Source organism: Vigna umbellata, chromosome 5 (assembly GCF_029865625.1).
Source record: "Vigna umbellata cultivar VRB3 chromosome 5, Vumbellata_1.0, whole genome shotgun sequence".
Lineage (NCBI taxonomy): Eukaryota > Viridiplantae > Streptophyta > Magnoliopsida > Fabales > Fabaceae > Vigna > Vigna umbellata.
In genome coordinates this window covers 32,061,325-32,083,746 of record NC_142169.1, presented here as the reverse complement: position 1 = coordinate 32,083,746, position 22,422 = coordinate 32,061,325, and the positions used below count along the sequence as shown (strand labels likewise).

General features: G+C 30.0%; 3 protein-coding genes across 9 annotated transcripts; 2 read left to right on the top strand and 1 right to left on the bottom strand.

The window, feature by feature from the left end:
* Positions 1-79: 79 nt before the first annotated feature.
* LOC124821550 (chitinase 10-like) lies at positions 80-1,224 on the bottom strand. Its single transcript, XM_047293450.2, has 2 exons — positions 691-1,224; positions 80-606 (listed from the first exon to the last, which is right to left on the bottom strand). Exons 1-2 carry the CDS (start codon positions 1,161-1,163, stop codon positions 240-242), a joined length of 840 nt encoding a protein of 279 aa, XP_047149406.2. The 5' UTR covers positions 1,164-1,224; the 3' UTR covers positions 80-239.
* A 5,920-nt stretch (positions 1,225-7,144) lies between these two features.
* LOC148198143 (uncharacterized) lies at positions 7,145-11,119 on the top strand. 6 transcript variants are annotated; one of them, XR_015786469.1, is made up of 5 exons: positions 7,145-7,649; positions 7,802-7,996; positions 9,253-9,319; positions 9,478-9,645; positions 9,997-11,119. XR_015786469.1 is itself a non-coding variant. In XM_088114761.1 (4 exons), exons 2-4 carry the CDS (start codon positions 7,883-7,885, stop codon positions 10,048-10,050), a joined length of 336 nt encoding a protein of 111 aa, XP_087970887.1. In that variant the 5' UTR covers positions 7,155-7,649; positions 7,802-7,882; the 3' UTR covers positions 10,051-11,119. The 6 variants fall into 6 exon arrangements, 2 of the variants coding, with proteins under 2 accessions (XP_087970887.1, XP_087970886.1); XR_015786468.1 differs by lacking the exon at positions 9,253-9,319 and having other exon boundaries at positions 7,155-7,649; positions 10,062-10,172; positions 10,820-11,119; XR_015786466.1 differs by lacking the exon at positions 9,253-9,319 and having other exon boundaries at positions 7,156-7,649; positions 9,997-10,172; positions 10,820-11,119.
* A 5,662-nt stretch (positions 11,120-16,781) lies between these two features.
* On the top strand, positions 16,782-21,987 carry LOC124821552 (putative WRKY transcription factor 47). Of its 2 annotated transcripts, none has more exons than XM_088092084.1 (6): positions 16,782-17,158; positions 17,262-17,333; positions 17,456-17,596; positions 18,460-18,855; positions 20,949-21,062; positions 21,187-21,987. In XM_088092084.1, exons 1-6 carry the CDS (start codon positions 16,913-16,915, stop codon positions 21,772-21,774), a joined length of 1,557 nt encoding a protein of 518 aa, XP_087948210.1. In that variant the 5' UTR covers positions 16,782-16,912; the 3' UTR covers positions 21,775-21,987. The 2 variants fall into 2 exon arrangements, with proteins under 2 accessions (XP_087948210.1, XP_047149407.2); XM_047293451.2 differs by having other exon boundaries at positions 16,786-17,158; positions 18,481-18,855.
* The last annotated feature ends 435 nt before the right edge of the window (positions 21,988-22,422 follow it).

The following is a 22,422-nucleotide window of genomic DNA, read 5'->3' as shown; positions in this document are numbered from 1 at the left end:
TTATTTATATTTATTTTTTGTACTCTCTCTCTCCTCTTGTACATATTAAAATTTCCTCCGGCGGTGTGGCACTAAGCGATGAAGAAGAACATAAAACTTTGTTTGTCAACTTGTGATAGAGCACATTAGGAAAATTCCATGAAGGAGGTTGTAGATGCTTTCTTTCAATACATTATTAAATTCTTGCAAGAGAAACGAATCAATACAAAAAGAAAAAGAAAAGATAACGTGAGAGTTAATTAGAAGGGTTGCTGATATGCACAATCCAAGTTAGGTCCAGTGTCGACGTTGAAGAGCTTTGTATATCTTTGGAAAAAACCAATCCGATCATTGACTCTTGCATCACCAGGAATCCCACATTCAAGTTTACCGTTGATTATGTTAGTCAGCAAGCCATAACCAGATGTTCGATTAGCCGCTATGTCAGCTTCTGCAGGCACGTATTTCCCAACCATCACGTCGTGGCAAGAAGGTTTTGGCTTTTGCTCTGTCATCCAAAACCAGAGCCCAGTTTTGAAGGCTATGATGGAATTGTTCGCCACAATCTCCGGATTCCTCAACCCATCAAATCCCAACGCCTTCCCTGCTGGTCCATAGTTGTAGTTCCTGCACATATATAGTTTAAAAGTACTCAACTTCTTCTTCCTTTATACATAAAGTAAACATTAATATGTGTAAGTGAGTCTCTACCAAGAAAGTTGAATCGGTCCTCTTCCCTTGTAACTTTTGGCAGGGAAGCATGGCCATTGAGTGTTAGTGGAATCACAGTAGTTACTCTGAGGACTAATTTCTTCCTTGAAGCACAAGCCCCAAGCAAATGGGCCATCGGGTGCAGTGGCCCACCCACCGGTGGTTTCATGGGAAATCTGAGCGAGAAACGCAGCAATCTCACGCTTGCGCGTGGCTAAACAACCAGTGGTACCAAATGCAGGGAAGGATTTTGATGCAAGAATGAAGGAGTCGTAGCTGTAGAAGTCTTTAGCAGGGCATGCAGTGTCATCTTTGTGTAGGAAAAATGAGTCAAAAAGAGTTTTTGTGATGAGAGAAGAGATGGGTATTTTGGGCTTCAACCGTGCTTCAGCTCCATAAGGTGCAGAGAAGATAATAGCAAAAGAGAAAAATAATACGGTGGAAGGAAGAATGGAAAATAATGAAGATGTCATTTGGTCACAGTGTGGTTTAGTTCTTGAAATGCAGCAGCAAGGAGCAAGGCTTTTTATAGATGTGAGGAGGGAATTTTCAGAACAAAATTTTGATTGCAAAAGGACTGATTTCCCTGATATATCAATCACATGGAATAATTATAGGTCTATTTGTCCTAAATTAATTTGGAATATGTTTAGAAAAACTTTTCTTTAGAAATAAAAGAAATAAAACTATATGAACTTTGAAAGTTAAATTTAATAAGTAATATGAATAAAGTAAGAAGGATGCTTAAGAGAGAGATTAAGAAGTATTATTCCATCGTTCTTAAAGCATCAATATAATAGTATAAAAAGGATTCATTTTTATATTTATTTAATATATAATATAAGGATAAAATGGTTATAAAAGTATGAATTTTTGTATTTTAAAAAAAAAGTAATATAAAAAATATAAAAAATTTAGATGTATAAAATAAATCATTTTTCTATAAAAAGTTACGTACAACAATTTGCTTATAACATGCAACCATTTTCAAGTGTAACTTTTTTTTATTTTTAACATAGAAGATGGAAAAGGTCAACTCTACTAGGTGGCCTGAGGTTATTTTAATGGAATTCCTTGTATTTCACTTTTAGAGGTACAGGCCTCCTTAAATATTTGTTTTCAATGTCTACTAATTAAGAAATATAGCTGACAAAATAAATTAAGTTCAATGGATTGATCGAGATACTCACCAAGTTTCTGAATTGTTTGAAAACTTATAAAATCATTTCTAAATTTTTTGGAATTAGGTTTATGGAGAACTGTGATAAATATATTTGTAGAAATATATCTATTCTAGAAATAAATTTGTATCATTTAAGCATTGTTATGTTATTAAGATATAAGTTGTATAATTAAGGATATTAGTGAAAAAGGTGATTATTTGAAAAGGTGTGAGTGGGAAATGGGAGAAAATTCTAGGCAGTTAAGGGAGCACTTCTTGAGGTGGAAATGAGTGCTGACATAATAAGCCATTCAAAACATGGATTTAGATATTATTATTAGCCTGCAGCTTTGCCCACAATTGCCAAAAAAAAAATTAAATATATTTATTTGCATAAAAAATAGGTGAATAAGACAAGAGAAGAGAATATGCACAAACTTCATTTTCTAAAAGATTAAGTGATGACAAAGGGTTTTTTGGGTAATGACTCAGTGCCCTTCCCACCAAATGAACCAGGGTTGACTTTGACTCCCTCCATCTATATATGCAATAATTGCGGAGCCATTTTAGTTATAAGTAATACCAAAATATAGTATATATGCAATCGTTTTAATTTATTTTTAAGTGCTTATAGTTTTGTTAGATTTTTTAATTTCATTTATTTTGTGTATTCTTGTTTTATTTATTCACTCTCTTCAAATTTATTTATTTGTTAAATATTGTTTTTAGTTATTACTATAGAAACGCAACATGATTTAAAGAAGAATAAAACTGAAGTTGAAAAAGAGAAAAAATACCGATAGAGTTCCATATGAAAGTAAAAGTGACATGGGAGTGCGAGGATCCGTAAATATAACTCCTTCTATAGTAAATTCATCAGAGACATATTTGGCATCACAAGTAAAATTTGGGGTGGGGTGGGGTGTAGAAGAAAAATTAGAAGTTAAAGCCCCAATGATACTTCTCCAACTTACCCTGAATTAGAATATGGGCCACACTCCGTATTTTAGGCCCAATTTATTGAATTTGAAAACAAATGTGGGCTTTGAGGCCGACATTCAGCTTAGAAAGTGTCCCACTAACCATTCATGTTTTACATTTATCTTACCGGAAATGATTCATGTTTCCTTTGCAGCCATTTAAATGAAAGCATTCCAAAACACAACACCAACACTAATAAAATATGAGTCTAATTTATATGAAATATTAATATTATCTTTAATAAAAAATTTGCAAAGCAATAATTCTATAATTTGTTTTCTTTATATAATATTTGGCTTTCTTGTATATATAGTGAATTGTTAAAAAAAAAAAAAGAAATGAAAAGTGACATTTGATGAAATAAAAATGGAGTAGAGAGTTGAAAATGGGGGTACTGTACATAAGGAGTTGCTAGGTTTTTTGAAATTGTTGAGATGGACTGACCTCCCTATAATAAGTGGGTCCAACACGAACCCTGACTTTTTAGGTTCAAAAGTCGCCACCCTAATTGCTATATAGACCCATGCAAGATACAAAATATTTTTCCTTTAATTCTTATAAATAAATCAATTAGATCCTTAATTTTTATTTGGTTCTGGTTCAATTTAGTGCTTTAGTTGTTAAAAATGATTCAATTAGGGCTTTTATGTTACATTGATGTTAAATTTAAATTTTTTTCATAAAGTTGACTATTTTTAAGTAAGTCCTTGTAAAAAAAATTATGATGTATTAACTATCTAAAACATTTATATATTTTTAATTGAGTTTTCATTATCAATTTTTTGATTTTGTAATCTCAAACAGAATATAAAAACTTTGACAATAATATAAAATGAAATTCTATAACCTTAATTAATTATCTTTATAAAAAAAACAATGTTTGGTTATATATGTGCAAACATTAAAACACGTTTTAACTTGTTTAACTTTTATTTTAGTATTTAACTTAAAAAAAACAATTTTTAGTTTAGCATTTAATTTTAAAAAATGTAACAATGTCACTTTTTTTTATTATGAAGTAGTGTTATAGAAGTTGATTTTTGTTGTTATCTAAATTTATGATGCTGTGGTTGAAACTACAAAATCAAACAATCATATTTTATTTATCTTCAAAATAAAACAATACAAACTTGATAAGAGCTAACATGATGTTATTTGGAACTAGCTGAAAAAATATATAAATTTTAAATATTCAATAAAATAAGTTTTAAAATAAAATATTAATTAAGAATATTTAAATTTATGAGATATTTAAATTTGATAATTTTTTATTTATTTTTCATACACAAAGAATTACATCAATAGAATCCAAGGTAAGAATCATATCATGCTATTTAAAAACATAATCAATAAAAAAACTTTTAAATAGTGAATAAAGTAAAAGTATTTTTTAATAAAAGCTAAATATTCGTTATGAAAGAAGTTAAAAATGGTTTTGAATTAGTTGAGTTTTTTTCTCCTTTATCTCTCCCGCATTCTAACTTGGTCAGAGATGCACGTATGCCATGCGTGTGCTGACATCATCTTCTATACATCGATCCATCTTTGCCTCAGAAAAGTGAGAAAACTTATCAAACTTATTAATTTTTATTTATTTAAAACATTTTAAAAATACTTCAGTCAATTTACATTTACAGAGACTCAGAAAATTACTTACTAATTTAGACGAGCAAAATCCTGACTGTACAAGCAAAAACGCTCGCTTTAATTATTTGTGGTGCTAGCTAGTATAAACTTAATGCTTCATAATAAGAGATTAAGAGTCTATTAGTCTATAATAGTAATTATTATTATTTAATTATTATTATTACTATTGTTATGAAAGGGTGAATTGAGAAGGAGCGAAGTAGCAGCTACTGACATACAGGTGAAGTTTGGGTTGGACTTTGATTCTTTTAAGATTGAAGGTGCGGCCAAAATCCTACTGATATTGAATAACCGAAATATAGTAATGAATAAAAATATTAAAATAACAATAAACAAGACTAAATTCAAAGATTAAGAAAGAAGGAAATTTGTAGAAATCATTAAAATAATAAAATTAATTAGAATGTTATGATTTAATAAACTGAAAAAAAATAATTCTGAAACACGTTTTTATCAGTGTATATTGAAGTGTCGCGTCGGTTTACTTTGACTAGGTCTTCCCATTTGTTCTTGCAGACGACTACAATTTCTAAAACTTTTTTTCTCCTTTTCTAATATATTTTCTATGAATTAAAATTGATTAGAAGTCAAAAAAGTTTAATTCAATAAAAATTTATCCTTATATTATAAGGAAATGGATTTGATTGATGTAATTATATAAAATAAAAATAAAATTAAGTTTTTTTTTAAGAAGACGAAATTGGTATTAACCACTAAATTTAAAGACAAACAATTAAACATGAATTATAATAAATAAAAGAATAGAAATTATAAATAAAGTCCTTTTATTTAAGAAATTGAGAGCAGAAGAAAGAGTTTTAAATGAAAATAGATTCTTAAAAAGTATGACTAATTTGGAAAAAAATTTGTGGTCTGAAAGTGGCATTTAATGTTTGAGCATCACTTTCAAGATAGAGGTTTTGAAAGCCCTAGTCGTGCAGCAACTGCAACGTTTCACGGAATGCAGGTCTTTCCAATTTGTCTACATTTGACTCCAAGACATTAAATTTCTCAAGAAAACACCCTCTTCAATATTCCTCACCACTCCACCATTTTCCACTTTATCATAACTCCAAAATTAATCCATGTCCATTCTAAATGCAATTGAATGGACTGCCTTATAAAATCATATTCATTTATCTCTTATATAATAACTACTGCTGCTTATTTCAAACTAATACAAAACCAACTTATAGTGTCTTAGAGTTTTATTTTAAATTTGCTTTAAAGCTATATATAATTTTAAAAACAGATTTAAATTATAAACAGGTTTTAAAAATTTGAGTCAAAGAAATGTTGAACTAGACTTAGATGAAGATTGGATATCAAAATGAAGAATTCTTTGGAATTTAGTGAACATATATTTTAGTCGAAGTTGTGTAAAAGATACTCTAATTAAATATGAATGGAATGTGTTCTGATCAAATGAGATCAAGTCAATGATCACTCACTACTAAATGTCTCAACTTACAGGAATAAAAAGATATTTCAACAAAATTCAAATAAAAAAAATAAAAAGATGTTTCGATTCAGGTTAGCTAAGCTTGTCTTAATTAAGGCCACATAAAAATTAACTAAGATCTATGAGACCCGTTTTTTAACTTGTATTCAAAAATTAATTTAATTATTCTTATATTTAAATAAATAATTATTTATATGATTATAATTGAGTGTTATAATTATATATAGTTATAAATATAGAATTTTGATAAAAAGTTGGATAATATGAGAAAAAATAACTAATTAATTATGAGTATTTTTCTTTTTTATATAACAAATAAATAAAATTAAATAAATTATTTTAATATCAATTTATTAAATGTAAAACTAATAATAATAATAGATTAAAACAATAACACTAATATAAAAAATAACACAGTACAAATAATAATAATAATATAATTAAGAAATAATATTTGGTTATGAATTTGTTTGTTTTAAATTAATTAATTTAACACTATAATTAATTAGTGATGTGTAGTAAAATAATATGATTATGTGATTAAAATTTACCATTAAATTTGTAAATTACATATTATATTAAAATTGTCGGTGATTAAAATTTTAAAAATTTTCGATAAAATTCATTAATAATTAAAATTTACTTATGAATTTATTTTCGCTAATAATTTTAGAAATTTTTATAATAAAAATGGAAAAAGTAAATAAAAAAAGGTAGCGTATCTAATTCCTTGTTTGAGAAAAGGAATAAGGGCATAAACGAGATATTCCAACCAAAACAAACTTACGGGTACAATGGTAATTAACCAAAGAAATGTAAAAGTGCCAAAAAGAAAAAAGAATGGACAATTGCATGATTTCAAGGAGTATTTTGGTCTATTCCCTACCAGTTTGTTATCTTAGTTTTTATATTAGATGAGTTAATATTTTAAATAAAGTTAAAAGTGAAGATGCCTTGGTTGTGGCCAAGTAAGAAAAGTGTCAACTAAGATTGAGTCAATGATGCACCCAGGTTAAATTGATAATAGCTTTTTAAGGATGGGCTTACAATGTTTTTAATCAAGACCAAGTTAATTAGATCTCAATTCACTACAAGAAATATTACATTTACATACAAATATTTATATACGGATTGTAATCTGTATATAATTCAAATATTACATACGGATTTTATATACGGATTTTAGAAAATCATTATTTAAAAAAAATCAAAGTTTCAGACTCTTTCCTCGAACCGTCTTTCCTTAACCTTCTTCACTTTTCTCTATTCTCTAAGCTTCTTCCCCATCTTTACTCCTCTTCATGCTTCTCCTTCAATAAGACGTGAACTTCTTGGGCCCTCCTTCGAGCTTTTTCTTCGTTTTCATCGGTGCGTGCGTGTGGCTTTTGCAACCATCGAACGTTTGTCCTACCGATTCAGTCGATCTACATCTCTAGTTAGGGCTCCAACCTCTTTTCACCATTTTCTTCATTTTCAACCGATTAAATCCTCTTTTCTATCGATTAAAAGCCTTTCCACCGATTGATTCTTCGATTTAGGTTTCCTTCGTCAACCTAGGGTTTTAGGGTTCTTCACGTCGAATCCTCTCCGTTTTTGGAGTATTCCTGGATTCTCATGGTTTGGAAGAAATTGCACACAAATGCTATTCAGGAGAACAACTGAAAGATGCGTTGTCGAGCTGGAGCCATGCTTTCGCCGTAACTGCAGGTATCACTGGTTGGGTCCTTTGTACTTTCTTTGGTTTGAGAGTGAATGAAGCATAAGTTAAGGTTGTGAAAGAGAATACTGTGTTAACTTGTTAAACTAAACGTTAAGCATCAATAATCAACAATTATTTATCTTTCCTATATTCATCACAGGGGATAAGAGCTATCGAAGGATTGTCCCTGAAACTGCATTCCAGCATTAGAGATTGCTTGGAAGCTCGTTCTTTCAAGAAAATGAAGAGACTAAGACTCCTACAACTTGATCATGTACAACTTAGTGGAGATTATGGGTATTTCAAGCAATTGGTGATTGGTGCTGTCAGAGGATTTCTAAGACCATATTCTCTTGTAAGTAGTGAAAATTGGGTTGCTCTGTTTGCATCAATGGTTAATGGTCTGATAATTGGGTTGCTCTGTTTGCATCAATGCTTAATGGTCCTGTTCAGTTTTTTATTATAACCACTTATTAGTTATGATTGCATTAATGTTTGCATCTGATATTCTTTCATGACTAATTTTAGTTCATATCTTGTAATATACCTGTAATGAAATGAAATAAAAACCAGAGAATAAGATTTTTCATTGCTCCTGCATCTCTATCCAAGTTACGCATGAGTAATATGTGGGGTGGAGCAAAACAAAGAAACTTACATGCTTAAAAGAAGATGTTCTATATGTGCTCTCCACTTTCTTCCTTGGTATGTCCTATATATGGATGGCTTCCTTGTCATCATGTATTTTATTTCAGCCAAGAAAATAGGTCATTTCCTTTCCATTAATTCCACACTGCCCCCTTCTTCTTTCACGTATCAAGTCTCTCATTTCTCCAATAATATAATGTCACAAAGGGTCCTCCACTTATTGTTTTCAGCCGTGTGTTTTTGTCTCCTCCCATGTGCACTTTTGAATTAAAAAAATAAATGAATGCCCATCATTCACGTGATGCACCTCCACTTCTATATATATTTTTTATTGAGTCATATGAAGTGTCGTGTGCTTGCTGCACAATCCATATTCTTTCTCACTTTCCGTACAACCCATGTGAGCTTCCAAATTCATTTTTAATGCTAGTGCTCTTTTTGGTGGTGGCCGTGTGTGTTAGAAAATGTGGCAGCTGCATTCCATCTCCAAATTAAAATTCGAACATGCATTCTCCATGCCCCACTTCTCCACTTGAAGCTTTTTATTTCTTCATTCTTTATTCTTTACATCATCCTTTCTTCATGTGCCGTCAGTTGTACTACCACCACTTCAGTTGTGTGGCATTTTTGGATATTTTCATAGAATGTTGTTATTAACAGAGATTTATGTTTGTATTTCAACCACCCATCCAGTTTTGAGAAAGAAGAAAATAAACAATATTTGATTCTTTGAAAATTGTTACTTTCGTTGCTTTGATCATTGAAAATTTGACATAAAAAAAACTCTCTCCCTAAATAAGTTTTTGAGGAAGAAGAAAATACAAAATTGATTCTTGAAAATTGATGCTGTGATCGTTGTAAGTTTTGAAATAAACCAATTGGTCTATTTTAGAGGTAACTTGGAAGCTTTAGTGGTCTTTATGATGAGCAGCAACAACAGCTAGAACTTTGTTTTTTTTTCAGCGCATTAGCATTTTGCTGGTAGTAGGGGTGTGGATAAAGAGGAGCAGTGGGTAGTTCTAACTCTCGTGTGGTTAGTTCTAACTCTCCAGATTATGTTAGCAGTATTATTCTATCATGTATCCTCTGTTTATATGCTTGTACAAAATGTTGTTACTAGTTGAAATCTGTATGTTCGTGTATGTGTGATTATTAAGGTTGCTGAATTATGTTATCCCTTGCCCTCAGAAATCAAGTAGGCTTTCGACATTTGGGGATGACGTGTCTACATCCCCTGTCAAAAGTGATGCAAGATTGGTACCCGAAAGCATAAAGGATATAGTTTATGACGTAAACAGTGCACCTTTGGTCAATTTCCACCATTATGAAAGATTGCAGCAGGAAGTTTCATACAAGGTAGATGTTTATTTTGTTTTCACGATAAGTCCAACCAAGATGTATCGTTTTTGTAATTTGAATTCCATATCTTTTTGGCTATGCTTGATTGTGCTGGTGAAAGTCGGAGGGTAAAAAGCAGATTATGGTATCAAAATAATTCTTAACCAAGACTTAAAATGTATTTTATTATATATCTTTTTTATACCCTAACTAAGCCAGAGTAAAGTGATATTCTCTGCATATTTTCCAGCTGCTCAAGCTCATACACTTTTTCTATTACCATATTCTTTTAAATAACATGCATATTTAAAGTGATTTTCCTTGCCCATAAATTTACATTGGGTTATATTTATCTTCTTCCATTCTCAGCCCGTGGTTGCTTCAATGGTACTGACATATCTGATATTGCGTTTGCCTGAATGAGGAGCAAATAGGTGTTGCACGTAGAATAGATGGAGTAAGGGCACGGTGATTAATTGCATTTCAAGTGGAAGAATATGCCAATCAAGGGTTGCTGCCACGTTATTCATCTAGGAGCTAAAAGGGTCTTTTTTTAAATTATTTTAAATGCTTATTCTTTGGAATGGTTACGTGAATTGGTATATGATGTGTCATGCATTATCTTATTTCTATGTATTGCATTTTACTGGATTTATTAAGCCAATGGGAATTGAAATGCATTCTTGCTGCACATGCTATGCTTGTTTCTAGTTGAATGAGAAAAGAAAACAAGTAAATTTTGCTGTCACGAAGACTTCCAGTTAGCTGCTATAAATTTTGTTTATATATTGTTGTCTTTGCTGTATAGACTACATAAATGCTACACTAAAAAAAAATTGTTGTATTTGCTGTAAAATCTGCATAAAACCTTTGTTGTTTTTGCTGTAAAATCTGCATAAAATCTTTACTATCTTTGCTGTTAAATATGCATAAAACCTTTGCTGTCTTTGCTGTAAAATCTGCATAAAACCTTTGCTGTCTTTGTTGTAAAATCTGCATAAAACTTTTGCTGTCTTTGCTGTAAAATCTACATAAAAACTTTGCTGTTATTGCACCTAATACCTTGCTGTTTGGGCTGTTCTGGATGCTATTATTGCAATTAAAACTTTGATGTTTGCTGCCCAAAAAGTCTTGCTGTTTTGGTTAAAATGGTGCAGAATATCTTTGTTTTAAAGCTTTTTGTTTTTTACAGATGCAATGTGGTTATTGGCCAATAACCTTAAAGGGAAAATGCAATGTGGTGAAGTTGTTATCACGGTGATGGAGTGGTGATGGAGTGCAACTGACAATATCAATCCAAGATGAACAAAATCCTTAGTGATTATTAGGAAATTATAGACTTGTCATTCTATGTTGTTTGACATGTTATTAATTGTAGAATTTATATTGTTTAACATCTTAGGAACAGTACAATTTATTTATGAATATTAGACATTTTGTAAACTTATTTGATATGATTTTTAAGTAATATATATTTATTCTTAATGTGAAATGTTTGATATGGTGTTAAATAAAAGTTATTGTGATGGTTGGTTGTTATTACAAGTTTAATTGTAATCAATGTATGTGCAGATGTTGAATAAAACAATTTTTTCTATAAACAATGTTACATACGGATTTTTCCGTATATAATTATATACGGATATTTCTGTATGTAATTATATACGGATTTTATATACGGATTTTTCCGTATATAATTACATACGGATTTTTCCGTATGTAATTATATACGGAAAAATCCGTATATAATATTAGCTACGATCATTTTATATACGGATTTTTGTCCGTATATAATCCGTATGTAATACTTTTTTATATACGGATTTTTGAAGTTTTATACGGATTTTGGCGGTAGATAATAATGATTTTTCTTGTAGTGATTAAGACTAACTTAATCATGTTTTAATTTTATTACACTTCGACTAAAGTTGAGTCACTTGAAACCATGTATATATTATTGTTGTTGGATGCTTAGTTCAACATTGGCTAGGTCTTATATAAAATAATTATGTATTAAAGGTATTAAGGACTCAAAATTTCAAATACTATTAAATTACTTTTTGTAGTTATATATATTTGAAGGGTTATGAGACTTAGTGACTTAAATTACTTTAAATCTATTTTATATATTACTTAAATTAAGAATAAGTGATTTAAAGACATTTTTCTTTTTAAAGGATAAAGTGTTAAGGGAATGGATATGCGCGAATGAGGGTGTTTTTTTCGGATAATTTGGAATGAGAGTTTAGGTAATAAGGACAAATAGACACTTACCTTATGGTTTTGGTTTCAATTATTATTTGTTAGTATGCTTTTCTGTATGAGAGAGATGAATAAAGAACTTGCTTTTTTTTTCACTTTAATGTCATATATTATATCATAGACTAATAAACCCTTATAAAAGAAACACATCAAATAAATATAAAAAAATTATTTATTTTAGTACGAAAAAAAGGTAGATTAATAAAAACCTAGTTAAACAAATGCTTCAACTAAAAGTACGTGAAATAAATATTGAATTCATATATCTAATTAAATAAATTGGAATTATAATCTAAAAAATAGATATATAGGAAATCAGTAATTTGAAATGAATTTAATGTGGTTTGGTTTAAAGTTATTATGAATTGGTTTTAATTATTTTGAATTTTTTTTCACAAATCTAATTATGTTTCATACTAATTTTCACCATATGAAAATAAAATGTTATTTTTTGTTAATTAAAAAAATGTAAAAACGCATCACTAAAAAAAATTGATATGCACAATGCATTTCCAACGTTCTGACCCAGCCACTGTTTAGCCATATAACGATTTATTCATGTTAGAAAAGAGTCTGAAACAACCCATCATGTAATTGGTACCGGTGCATTTAACTACATTTCCTTTACTTTTTGGATAATAATTTTATCTCCATCCTTGGATGTTGGAATGGCTTACTTTTGTTTCTACCCACGTTGGTAGACCCAATTAGTACTATCATGTTGTAAGGTCTGAGTTTCCCACGCTTCTTGTAACATCACACTCAATCCCTTATCATAATAAATTGGGAAGAGACAAGAAAAGAGGGAATACACAAACTTCCTAGCAAAAAAATAACAATCAAACTTTTAATTTGTTATCAATTTTTAATGCCTGGTCTGTCAAATAATTAAGAAAGATAATCTTTTGCAAGAAAGAAATGATCAATGCATGAAATGTTTTTAATATACATATTCAAGGTAATCGTGTTATTTTCTTGTTTTAAGATAATTAATTAATGATTTTCATTTTAAACATTATAACAATTCTTAAAATTATAAAAAAAAGTCATCGAAAAATTATACTTATTGAAAATTTTATAGATGAATGTTTAAAATTTTATTTATCAATGAATTTTTCATCTCTCTTCTATATAAGCAATCATATATTACGAACCACAAATGTATCACAAATTACCAATTGAATGTGTGTAAAACCGCAAACTACCTACGAGTCACAATGGAAGCCATATCGACTCAAAATCATCAATGTTAGAGAGAATCCAGACTCATCATGACTCTAGAAGAGACAACCTATCGCGACAAAGAGTTGTCTCACCTCCACCACAGATTGTGTGATTCTGAAACAACTGTGATCTTTGGATTGACCAACCACTGTGACAGAGACATTACTATTGCAAGAGCTCTGCTGCTTGGGAAGAAGAATCATCCACTACCGTCCCTGATACATTCTTATTAAAATCCTCAATCTGGTTCTATGTTGGATAAAAGTAGAGTTTTGATTATGGAAGTTTTAGTTGGTCTGAAGATGAATTATCCCTTTTGTTTGTAATGTGTTGATTTTTTTGAATTTAGAAAATTAAAAAAAAAAAAAAGAAAAATGACGGAAGAAAAAGAAGATGAATCAATAAAAGCATCTTAATTTTACTTTTTCTTCTCGAGCATACTCGATTTTGACAGTAACTAATTGACTTTTTTTTTCTTATATATATTTTGAAGTTAATTTTAAAAAATTAATATATGTAAAAGAAATGGAAATTATGAAGTTTGGAATAAAGGGAGTAATCTGTGAGAAGAAACATTAAAAAGGGCACTGTTCGACCTTGTAGGTGACGCTAAATGCTCAGAAACATTAATGAATATGGTGCTAGTTGGTAAGCACGACGTGATCAATGAAAATGAGTTGTAAATTTAAAGTATTTGGATAGGCAAGTTTGTCAAAGTGATGTACAAGATAGAGAGGAATTTAAAAGAAATTTGTGTAACTTGGCATTGACTTGAAGATATTCCTAAAGCTTGCACACATCTTATTCACATGGAAAGAGAAATATGGCATTAATTTCTTATATATTATTGGTCATTCTCTGCCATCTTTGAACATACTTGAGTTTTCTATATGATTATTTACTACTCCACGAGGAGAAGAAAAACTACATGGATTTTCATATCAAATCCAGATTTCAGAACCATTAAGTCATTGACCAATTAAACTCACAATTTATTTTTTATGTGATCCCCTTCCAGTAGCACGCATGCTGGTTATATCAATCCAACAAAACATTAATTGTCTTATATGGAATGAAATATAATATATGCATTAAGATCAATAAATGGTTTTACATTAAGATCGATTGTGTGTAAGACGTGACTGACTTCAAATGAGAGAACCAATAAGAAAGTTCTATTTTTTACTTTTTAAATTATATGGGTGTAAAAAAAATTAGTCAAAAACACGATCAAGATCCATTTCTGGATAATAATATGTGTCATATTATAAAATATGATCATATAGGCAGTAAGAATATATATTAATTTTTTAACCAGTAAAATATAATTTATATATGTAAATTCACAAGAATTAAACTTATGATACATTAATGGAGTTTTTAATTTCGGAGGAATAAAAAAGATACCAACCTTTTGAGAAGTTTATAGCGGCAACTTTGCAAGCATGTTGAGAATGGGAGAATAAAATAGAAGCTGAATAAACATAACTACACAGTTCTTGAAAATAGGTCGCAATACAATTTTACAAAAACTTAGGAATTAAAAGTTGCTTGGAAAACTATATTGTCACACGAAAATTATTTATTTTATTGAGTCTTCTTCCCCGTAACTGTCTTCAAACTAAATTCCAACACATCGAACAAAAAATTGTATGACCCATTTACTTTTTGTTTTGTTAAATAACTTTAAATTTTGTTAATGAGTCAAATTTAAATAACTTTATATTTTTCTCATCAAATTCACAAAGGAAATAAGGATAAAGATAATAAAGATTACAGGGTAAATTAATCATGCTAAGTGCAAGGTTTTACCGTTTTAATTTTGAAAAAAATTACTACATATATAATTTGTAAATTTACGAAATTATACAATACTTTGAGAACAAATATAGAAACTTTATTCGAATTTAAATTGACTTGTTACAAAAGAAAAAATATTTCCTTGTAGCAATTTTGGTATATACATATATATAATTAAATGTGTTAAAATTATTATATTTTATTAATTAAATATTAAAGTGATTTCATTAATTTAATTTATGATTAAAGCGTATATATCAGAAAATATTAATATTAAAAATTAATTAAGTAAGTAACATAAGCTATATAAAAAAAATATAATTCTCTTTTATAAACAGTAAGTTTTATTTCAAATTCTTTCTCTTTATTCTCATCAAACGAAAAAATAACAAAAAAAACATAAAATACTTTACAGTTGGAAGATCAAGTATGTTTTCACATACTCTTTTATGAAATTTTTTAGGATTATTTAATTAGTTAAAAAATATTATTGTTTATTAATCTGTTTTTGGCGCATAATTGAACACTTTTCCCTTGAGTATTTATTCCAGATACCTTAAAATATATCTTTCACTTTTCTTTTTCAAATAGGAGTGTACTACACTTTTAATATATTTTTTTGTTAAAATTTAGTTACTTTATATAAAAACAACTGTCAAAATATATTTTACACCATCGTTTATTGTTCCACTCTCTTATATTAATTTTTTTTTCATTTTCAGAAATGAAAATACGCCATATGCCCTTGTTACCATTTTTAATTTTCTATAAAAGAATCTAATAACTTCTGTGGAGAATACTTTTTTTTACCGAAAAAGTAGATTTGTTATTTGTGCATTTTTTTTTATGGAAATACGTATTACTAAAGTATTTATTTTAACAATATATTAATTTATTTAACCGAGTTGAATGTCATTTCTAACCTTTCATACATTACTAGCAACAAATTTAGTTTAAGGTTTTGTGACTTTCAAACTTACATCCTGTTAATGTTGTTTTAAGTTTATCTCAATATATTGTGTGAACCTTTTACTAGAAACCTTTATTATGCAAATGACAAATATAAAATTGTAATCGGGTAATTAAGAATAGATAAAAATAAAAGGAAAATAGAAGGTTGTCCTAAAAAAATAGGAAGGAATACAAAGGTTGGGTCTTCAATAAACCTCGATTGAGATGGATGGTTGATCCCAATGACGTCGTGGTTGCCTTCAAAGTCAGTGGGATTAGGTTTTCCAATCCTGTGGGTCCCACTCATTCCAACTACCGTCGACGATAGAAAGAGCCGTGCCGTCAACTGGGTTGACCTTATGGGACTACCCCACGTGGATCCATTCCCCCAACCCTAACCGCCGTTATTCTTAACGCCGTTCTCAAATCCCTATAAAATATCTCTTTTCTTTTCCATTTTTCATTGTCACACCCTCTACGTCTTAGCTCCCATATTTTATCACCGTTAACTTTTAACAATATTAAATATAATTTAGTTTACATATACATATATGATTATGAAGTTAATTTTTTAATTAAGGATTGAAATGGCTTGTTTTATGAGATTCAAATTGGAAGTTGACAACTGTAGAGAATGAAGTAACATGGTTGAATTCTCTTGTGTAACAGTAGTTATAAAGTTGAAAGAAGAAATAAAACATCTTTTTACTGTGGTTACTTACTAATATGAAAACCCTGGCTAATAAGTAAACCCCCTATGGTCCTACCCTAAGAGGGTTAATTATGGTGACGTCAATTGTGGCGAAAAAACGGCTGGTCCCTCGTCTGAGTTGTGAATCCCTTAGAACCTTTTTGGTAGACCTCTTGCTTACATTACAACATTACCTTTTTTCCATATTAAATTTATTGTGGGACCCCTACCTCAAGGTCCAAGGAGGGAGGGAGGGGGTGCATTGCCACATTTAATCTCATTTCCTTCGTTCATCTCACTGCCAACGCTAACTTTTCTTCTTTCTCTCTCTCTCTCTGCATTTCACTGATTAAACACATGGAGAACCGACACCACCGTGAATTGACCTTTTTAAGCTCCGGCGGCGACTTCCTCAATCCCCCTTTCGATCACACAACCCGCGACACCGATCCTCCCATCAAAGAAATGGACTTCTTCTCATCATCACCTTCATCTCCGGCTACTCATAAAACCAACAACACCAATCATATCAACCATGTTGGACTTCAAGATCACACTCATCCACAAGGATCACCCCCACACGTCTCTCATCACCCTGTAAACGTGAGCTTTCCCTACATGGATTTCTTCAATTCTGCATCACTGTGTGTACTTAATGCGACTCACTTTTCCATTAACTTCTTTTCATGTTTGTATATATATTCAGACCGGACTGAATTTAACTTGTGCAAGTACTGGACTCACAAAAGAAGAAAATGGTGAAAATCATGAAGCTGAGGTTTGTATGATACCCTTAGGGATGCAAACCATAAATCAAACTGTGTGATTATTTATCATGTGTTGGTTTTTGTTTTTATTTTTTTATTTTTTTGTTTGAAATAATATTTGTTTTGTTCTCAGCTGAGTTCCATTGAAAGTCAATTGCGGAGACTACAGGAAGAGAATCGTAAGTTGAGAACTGTGCTGGACCAGATTACTAGAAGCTACACCCAACTCCAAGCTCAGTTATTCATCACTCTGCAGAAACAAAAGCTTCCTCAGGTGGATTTATTATCCATAGATTTTCTGCATTTAAATTTTCTACCTTAGATTGATTCATCTTTTATCTTTCGAAACCAAGAACTAAATTGAAAATGGTATTCTCATCTTACATTAGATCACCTTTTTTACGGGTTGCCCGATGATTAAATTTTAGTTTTTTTTTTTTTTTAAAAATTTCAACCCTAACGAAATGGTTTGTTAGTTGTGTCTGTGTGCTATTTTTTTCTCTGTTCTTTAGTCAGTGAAGGAACAGGGTAGCGTGCATCACTTAAATTTGAAAAGCGTGTTATTTTCATTCACTGTCGTTTTTCAAACTCTTTCTACTCGGCGTATATAAAAATATCCATTCTTTCAAACAATTATGATATATCAGTTTAATTACTATTTGGGTTTTTCCAGACAGCTACCAGGTATTTATGATATTTAATTAAATGTTATTATTTATTTCAAATATGTTAAACATTTATCTTTTTTTCTTATTAATTAATTTATTCTAAAATACTTTATACTTTTTATATCTATTTAATTAATGGCATGAATATAACCCTTAACAAATCTCATTATTTGTTTGCCCCTGTGAGAGGACCTTCACAGTTCAGAGCTCAGACTATATATGAAATTCCCATTTCAACTAAACGACAATTAATACCAACAAGTACTTCCAGATAAAATTGACTTGACCCTCGCATATGAAGGAAAAGTCTTATCTAGCTGCAGATAACACAGCACATAATGCACTCCAGCGATAACTGAAGAAATTCACACACACACGTGGTGACACGTACTTGCACCGACAGTTAAAATCAAAAGTACTAACACATAACTGTCAAAATTCATACACACACGGATTTGTACACCAACAGTTAAAATTCATCGTGAAACAGAATACGGAGGCAAATGGGATGGTGTCGGAACAAAAAAATGTGGACCCAGCTGGAGTATGCAGGAAGTTAGAGGTGGTAAATGAAGCATCGGTTTGTGATGAAAAGACTGATGGTGAGGTATCGGTTTGCCGCTCAAACAACGTTGAGGTATTGTCAAAGACAGATGATGATGAGGCTCCTCAATTCATTAAACTGAACCTTGGAAAACAGGCTTGTCCCGATGCTGCAGAAGATGTTCTTGACCGGTCCTCCTCACAGAGCTGGGGCTCATCCAAGTTAGAAGAACAACCCAAAACTGCAGAACAAGTTTCTGCAGATCAGATTCCTCTCAGGAAAGCCAGGGTTTCCGTACGAGCTAGATCAGAAGCTCCACTGGTAATTAGTTTACCAATTTTTTTTGCCTACTTAATTTTTAGTTAGTCTTTTTAAGAATCATTATAGATTAAGGGACCATTGCACTTAGATCCCTTATGCCACTAAAACGAGGAATCTTATAAAATGAGATGCACTAAAACTAACTTAATAACACTTGTTTTTTTACTATGGAAAAATAATATGTTGACCATCAAAAGAACTACTTAATATAATAATATAACAATACACTAATATGAATAAATAATTGATAAATTAATAAAGTTGTTACATATTTATTAATTGAAACAGGGTTATCAACATATTATTGTCTTTTTTTTAATAGGAGTACAAGATAATATGTATTTTCAAATCTGGCAAATGACTCTTCAAATATATCAAGGCTTTATTCACTTGAATGGATTTTGGGGAGAGTGATTGAGGGAATTTGAAAGGATTTGAAGGTAGATTTTGTTGTTGTTTATTTGAATGAATTTGGAGGTAAATGAGAATAGATTTGGAAGTATATTTTTTTAATCTGTCACGTCAATCAAATCCTACACTGATTTTCACAAACTTTAATTCCAAATCCACTCTTACTTATCTCTCAAATCCATTCAAGTGAACAAGGCCTAAGAGCGGCGCAGATTAAGTAATTATAATTTTAATTTTTGAAAAAATATTTCAAAACTTAATGTCATGTTATATATTAATGTGTGATATCTTTATAAACTTCTTTTAATTATTTTTTGTAAAAATTTATATTATCATGTGTCAAGTCTTTGATGTAACACGTGAATACAATGTGGTAGGACAATATCACATGTCTGTGTTAATATCATATCTTATTATCTTTATTTTAATTTAGTTTTTGTATAGGTCTATTTAATTCAATTTAGTTTTAATTTGTTTTTCAAAATAAAACAATATTGTCTCTCTCCAAATTAAGACCATATTTATTATTTGTATAAATGTTATAATAATACTTTTTTTTTATAAAAAAAATGACTTTTTAACATATATTAACTCATATTTTGTTAATAATAACTTTTATCATTAAATTTTAATATAAATATTAATAATATTTATACGAATAATAAATTTGGATGAAAACCTGAAAAATTTGTTATTTGAATAAATTATACTAGTTAATTTATTCTTATAAAAAAACATGATTAATAATATATTTATTTTAAATACTTATTACTTTTTGTAAAAATATTTATACTTAATTAGTTTTGATCTTATAAAAAAAACATTGAATTAAACATATATAATAATGTGATATGTTAAAAAATATTTTTAATAAAAATATCAATAAAACATTTATATAAATAAATTTAGTGTCAATTTGAAGAGAACAATGTTGTCCAATTTAAAAAAAAAATTATATTAAATTGAATTAAAGATAGGACTAAATCAAAATTAAAATAATAACACTGAAATTGATACGTGACGTTATGATGTAACACTAACATGCCATGTGTGGTAACTAAAATTTAATAAAATAGAAAAAGAATGAGAAATTGACATGTGATATGTTATTACCGTCACTAGTGTTCTTTTATATAAAAATATTTAATTGAGTAACATTTTAAAAGATTATGATGTAATTAAAACTTTTCCATCAAGAGATTGAAGTGAGTAATTAAGCTTTATCATTAATATAATTATAAAAGGTAAATTGGTTATAAAGTAGTATGCACAACATCACAATTATTATTAGCATATATTATAAAAGTTGTATAAATTAACATCATTTATTAAGTAATGAAATTTAAAATTTCTCATTAATGATTTGAAGGCATTGAACATATTCCTCCACCTTCAAATACAAGTTAAAATAGTCAATTTTGCGTTTGTTAAGAAAGATGGTTAACTACTTTATAATTTTTTTATTTTATATAAAAAACTACATTTTCTAAATCTTTCTTAAATTAATTATACTTATTGAAGATGTTATTCATATTTCATGTAAAAGTATTTGCAACATATTCACATTAAATAAAATTGAAATTTGTTTAAATTTGACTTCACTGAATGTAGATTTATATTTGAATAGTATAGCATAATTTACTTAGTTTCACTAAACATAGAAATTAATGTTGCATTTTCAGATCAGTGATGGTTGTCAGTGGAGGAAATATGGACAGAAAATGGCAAAGGGTAACCCTTGCCCTCGTGCTTACTATCGCTGTACTATGGCTGTAGGATGCCCAGTGCGCAAACAGGTAAATCATTGCATCTTCCTCAAAATTTCTTTTTTCTTAGTTTTATTGATTTTTCTCTCTTTCATATCAAGCATGTTATTCTCTACTGTTGAAAATAATTATCATATATTTATGTATTGCCCAGGTGCAGAGATGCGTAGAAGACAAGACCGTGTTGATAACAACCTACGAAGGCAATCACAATCACCCTCTGCCACCAGCTGCCACTGCCATGGCAAGTACCACATCAGCAGCCGCCGCCATGCTCTTGTCAGGTTCAACAGCCAGCAAAGAAGCACTCACAAACTCTGCGGGATATTACTCTTCGCTTCCCTACGCTTCAATGGCAACCCTATCCGCTTCAGCACCATTCCCGACCATTACTCTCGACTTGACCCAAAACCCCAACGCCATGCACCTCCACCGCGTACCACCCCATGCTACTACGTTCCCTCTCCCACTGCATGCTTCCGGTGGTCACCAACTTCTAGGCCACCCCTTGTTCTTCTCACAGAAGCTTCCACCTGCAGCATCGCCCCTACTTCATGCTCGACAAACTTCATCTATGGTCGAAACGGTTAGTGCAGCCATTGCTTCCGATCCAAACTTCACTTCAGCTTTGGCAGCAGCAATCTCCTCAATCATTGGAATACCTAGTAACAACAACGGAACTACTGGTGCCATTGGGTCACCGCAGCTTCCTCAGTCATGCACTACTTTCTCCACCAACTAGCTTCCTCGTCTCTTAGTTTTGAAAAACTATATATTTTCTTTATTTAGATGAACTTTTCTTTTAAGTATTTCTTAGAAGAAGGAAAAAAAAATTACATAAACCAAATAAATTTTCTTTGTGATTTGAATAGAGTATATGTATATACAGAAAAAAAGAGAAGATCAGCACGTGGTTGTTTTTATTTATTTTATACGAGAAAGAGTTCAACAGTCACTTCTGGTTCTAAAAGCATGACTCTATCAACAAATAGTTTGAACCTCACTTGGACTTACAGGAGTTGATCTTTTCGATACCATGCAAGAGTTGGAAATTATTAATTTTCCGGATATGATTTATTTGATAAACCTGACATTTTTAATTTTACTTCTGTGTGATTTTTTAAATTAGTTTTCACATATACGAAATCCTTTTGTTCTTAATGTTTTAAAGTGATTTCTTAAAATTAGTTTACTTCAAAACACACTTATTTTAGAAGAACATGTTTAAGTAAAGTGCATAGACTATTAAGTTAATGTGTTTAATTCAAGACTATTCATTCAATGTACTTCTTTTAAAACATGTTTTAATGCCTTTTTCTTTTATGTGTCTTTATTTAGAGTTCATAATAATTTGATAAAACTACCATACATTTATTATTATTATTATTGT

What these genes read in the sequence shown, in the direction of transcription:
- LOC124821552 (XM_088092084.1), top strand. Translation starts at nt 16,913, where the DNA reads ATGGAGAACCGACACCACCGTGAATTGACCTTTTTAAGCTCCGGCGGC. An exon ending in AGAAACAAAAGCTTCCTCAG is followed by an intron (nt 17,597 to 18,459) that starts GTGGATTTATTA and finishes GTACACCAACAG; the next exon opens with TTAAAATTCATCGTGAAACA. An exon ending in GATGCCCAGTGCGCAAACAG is followed by an intron (nt 21,063 to 21,186) that starts GTAAATCATTGC and finishes TGTATTGCCCAG; the next exon opens with GTGCAGAGATGCGTAGAAGA.
- LOC124821550 (XM_047293450.2), bottom strand. Translation starts at nt 1,163, where the DNA reads ATGACATCTTCATTATTTTCCATTCTTCCTTCCACCGTATTATTTTTC. An exon ending in GGACCGATTCAACTTTCTTG is followed by an intron (nt 607 to 690) that starts GTAGAGACTCAC and finishes ATATATGTGCAG; the next exon opens with GAACTACAACTATGGACCAG.
- LOC148198143 (XM_088114760.1), top strand. Translation starts at nt 7,883, where the DNA reads ATGAAGAGACTAAGACTCCTACAACTTGATCATGTACAACTTAGTGGA. An exon ending in TTCTAAGACCATATTCTCTT is followed by an intron (nt 7,997 to 9,477) that starts GTAAGTAGTGAA and finishes CCTTGCCCTCAG; the next exon opens with AAATCAAGTAGGCTTTCGAC. An exon ending in AGCAGGAAGTTTCATACAAG is followed by an intron (nt 9,646 to 10,819) that starts GTAGATGTTTAT and finishes TGTTTTTTACAG; the next exon opens with ATGCAATGTGGTTATTGGCC.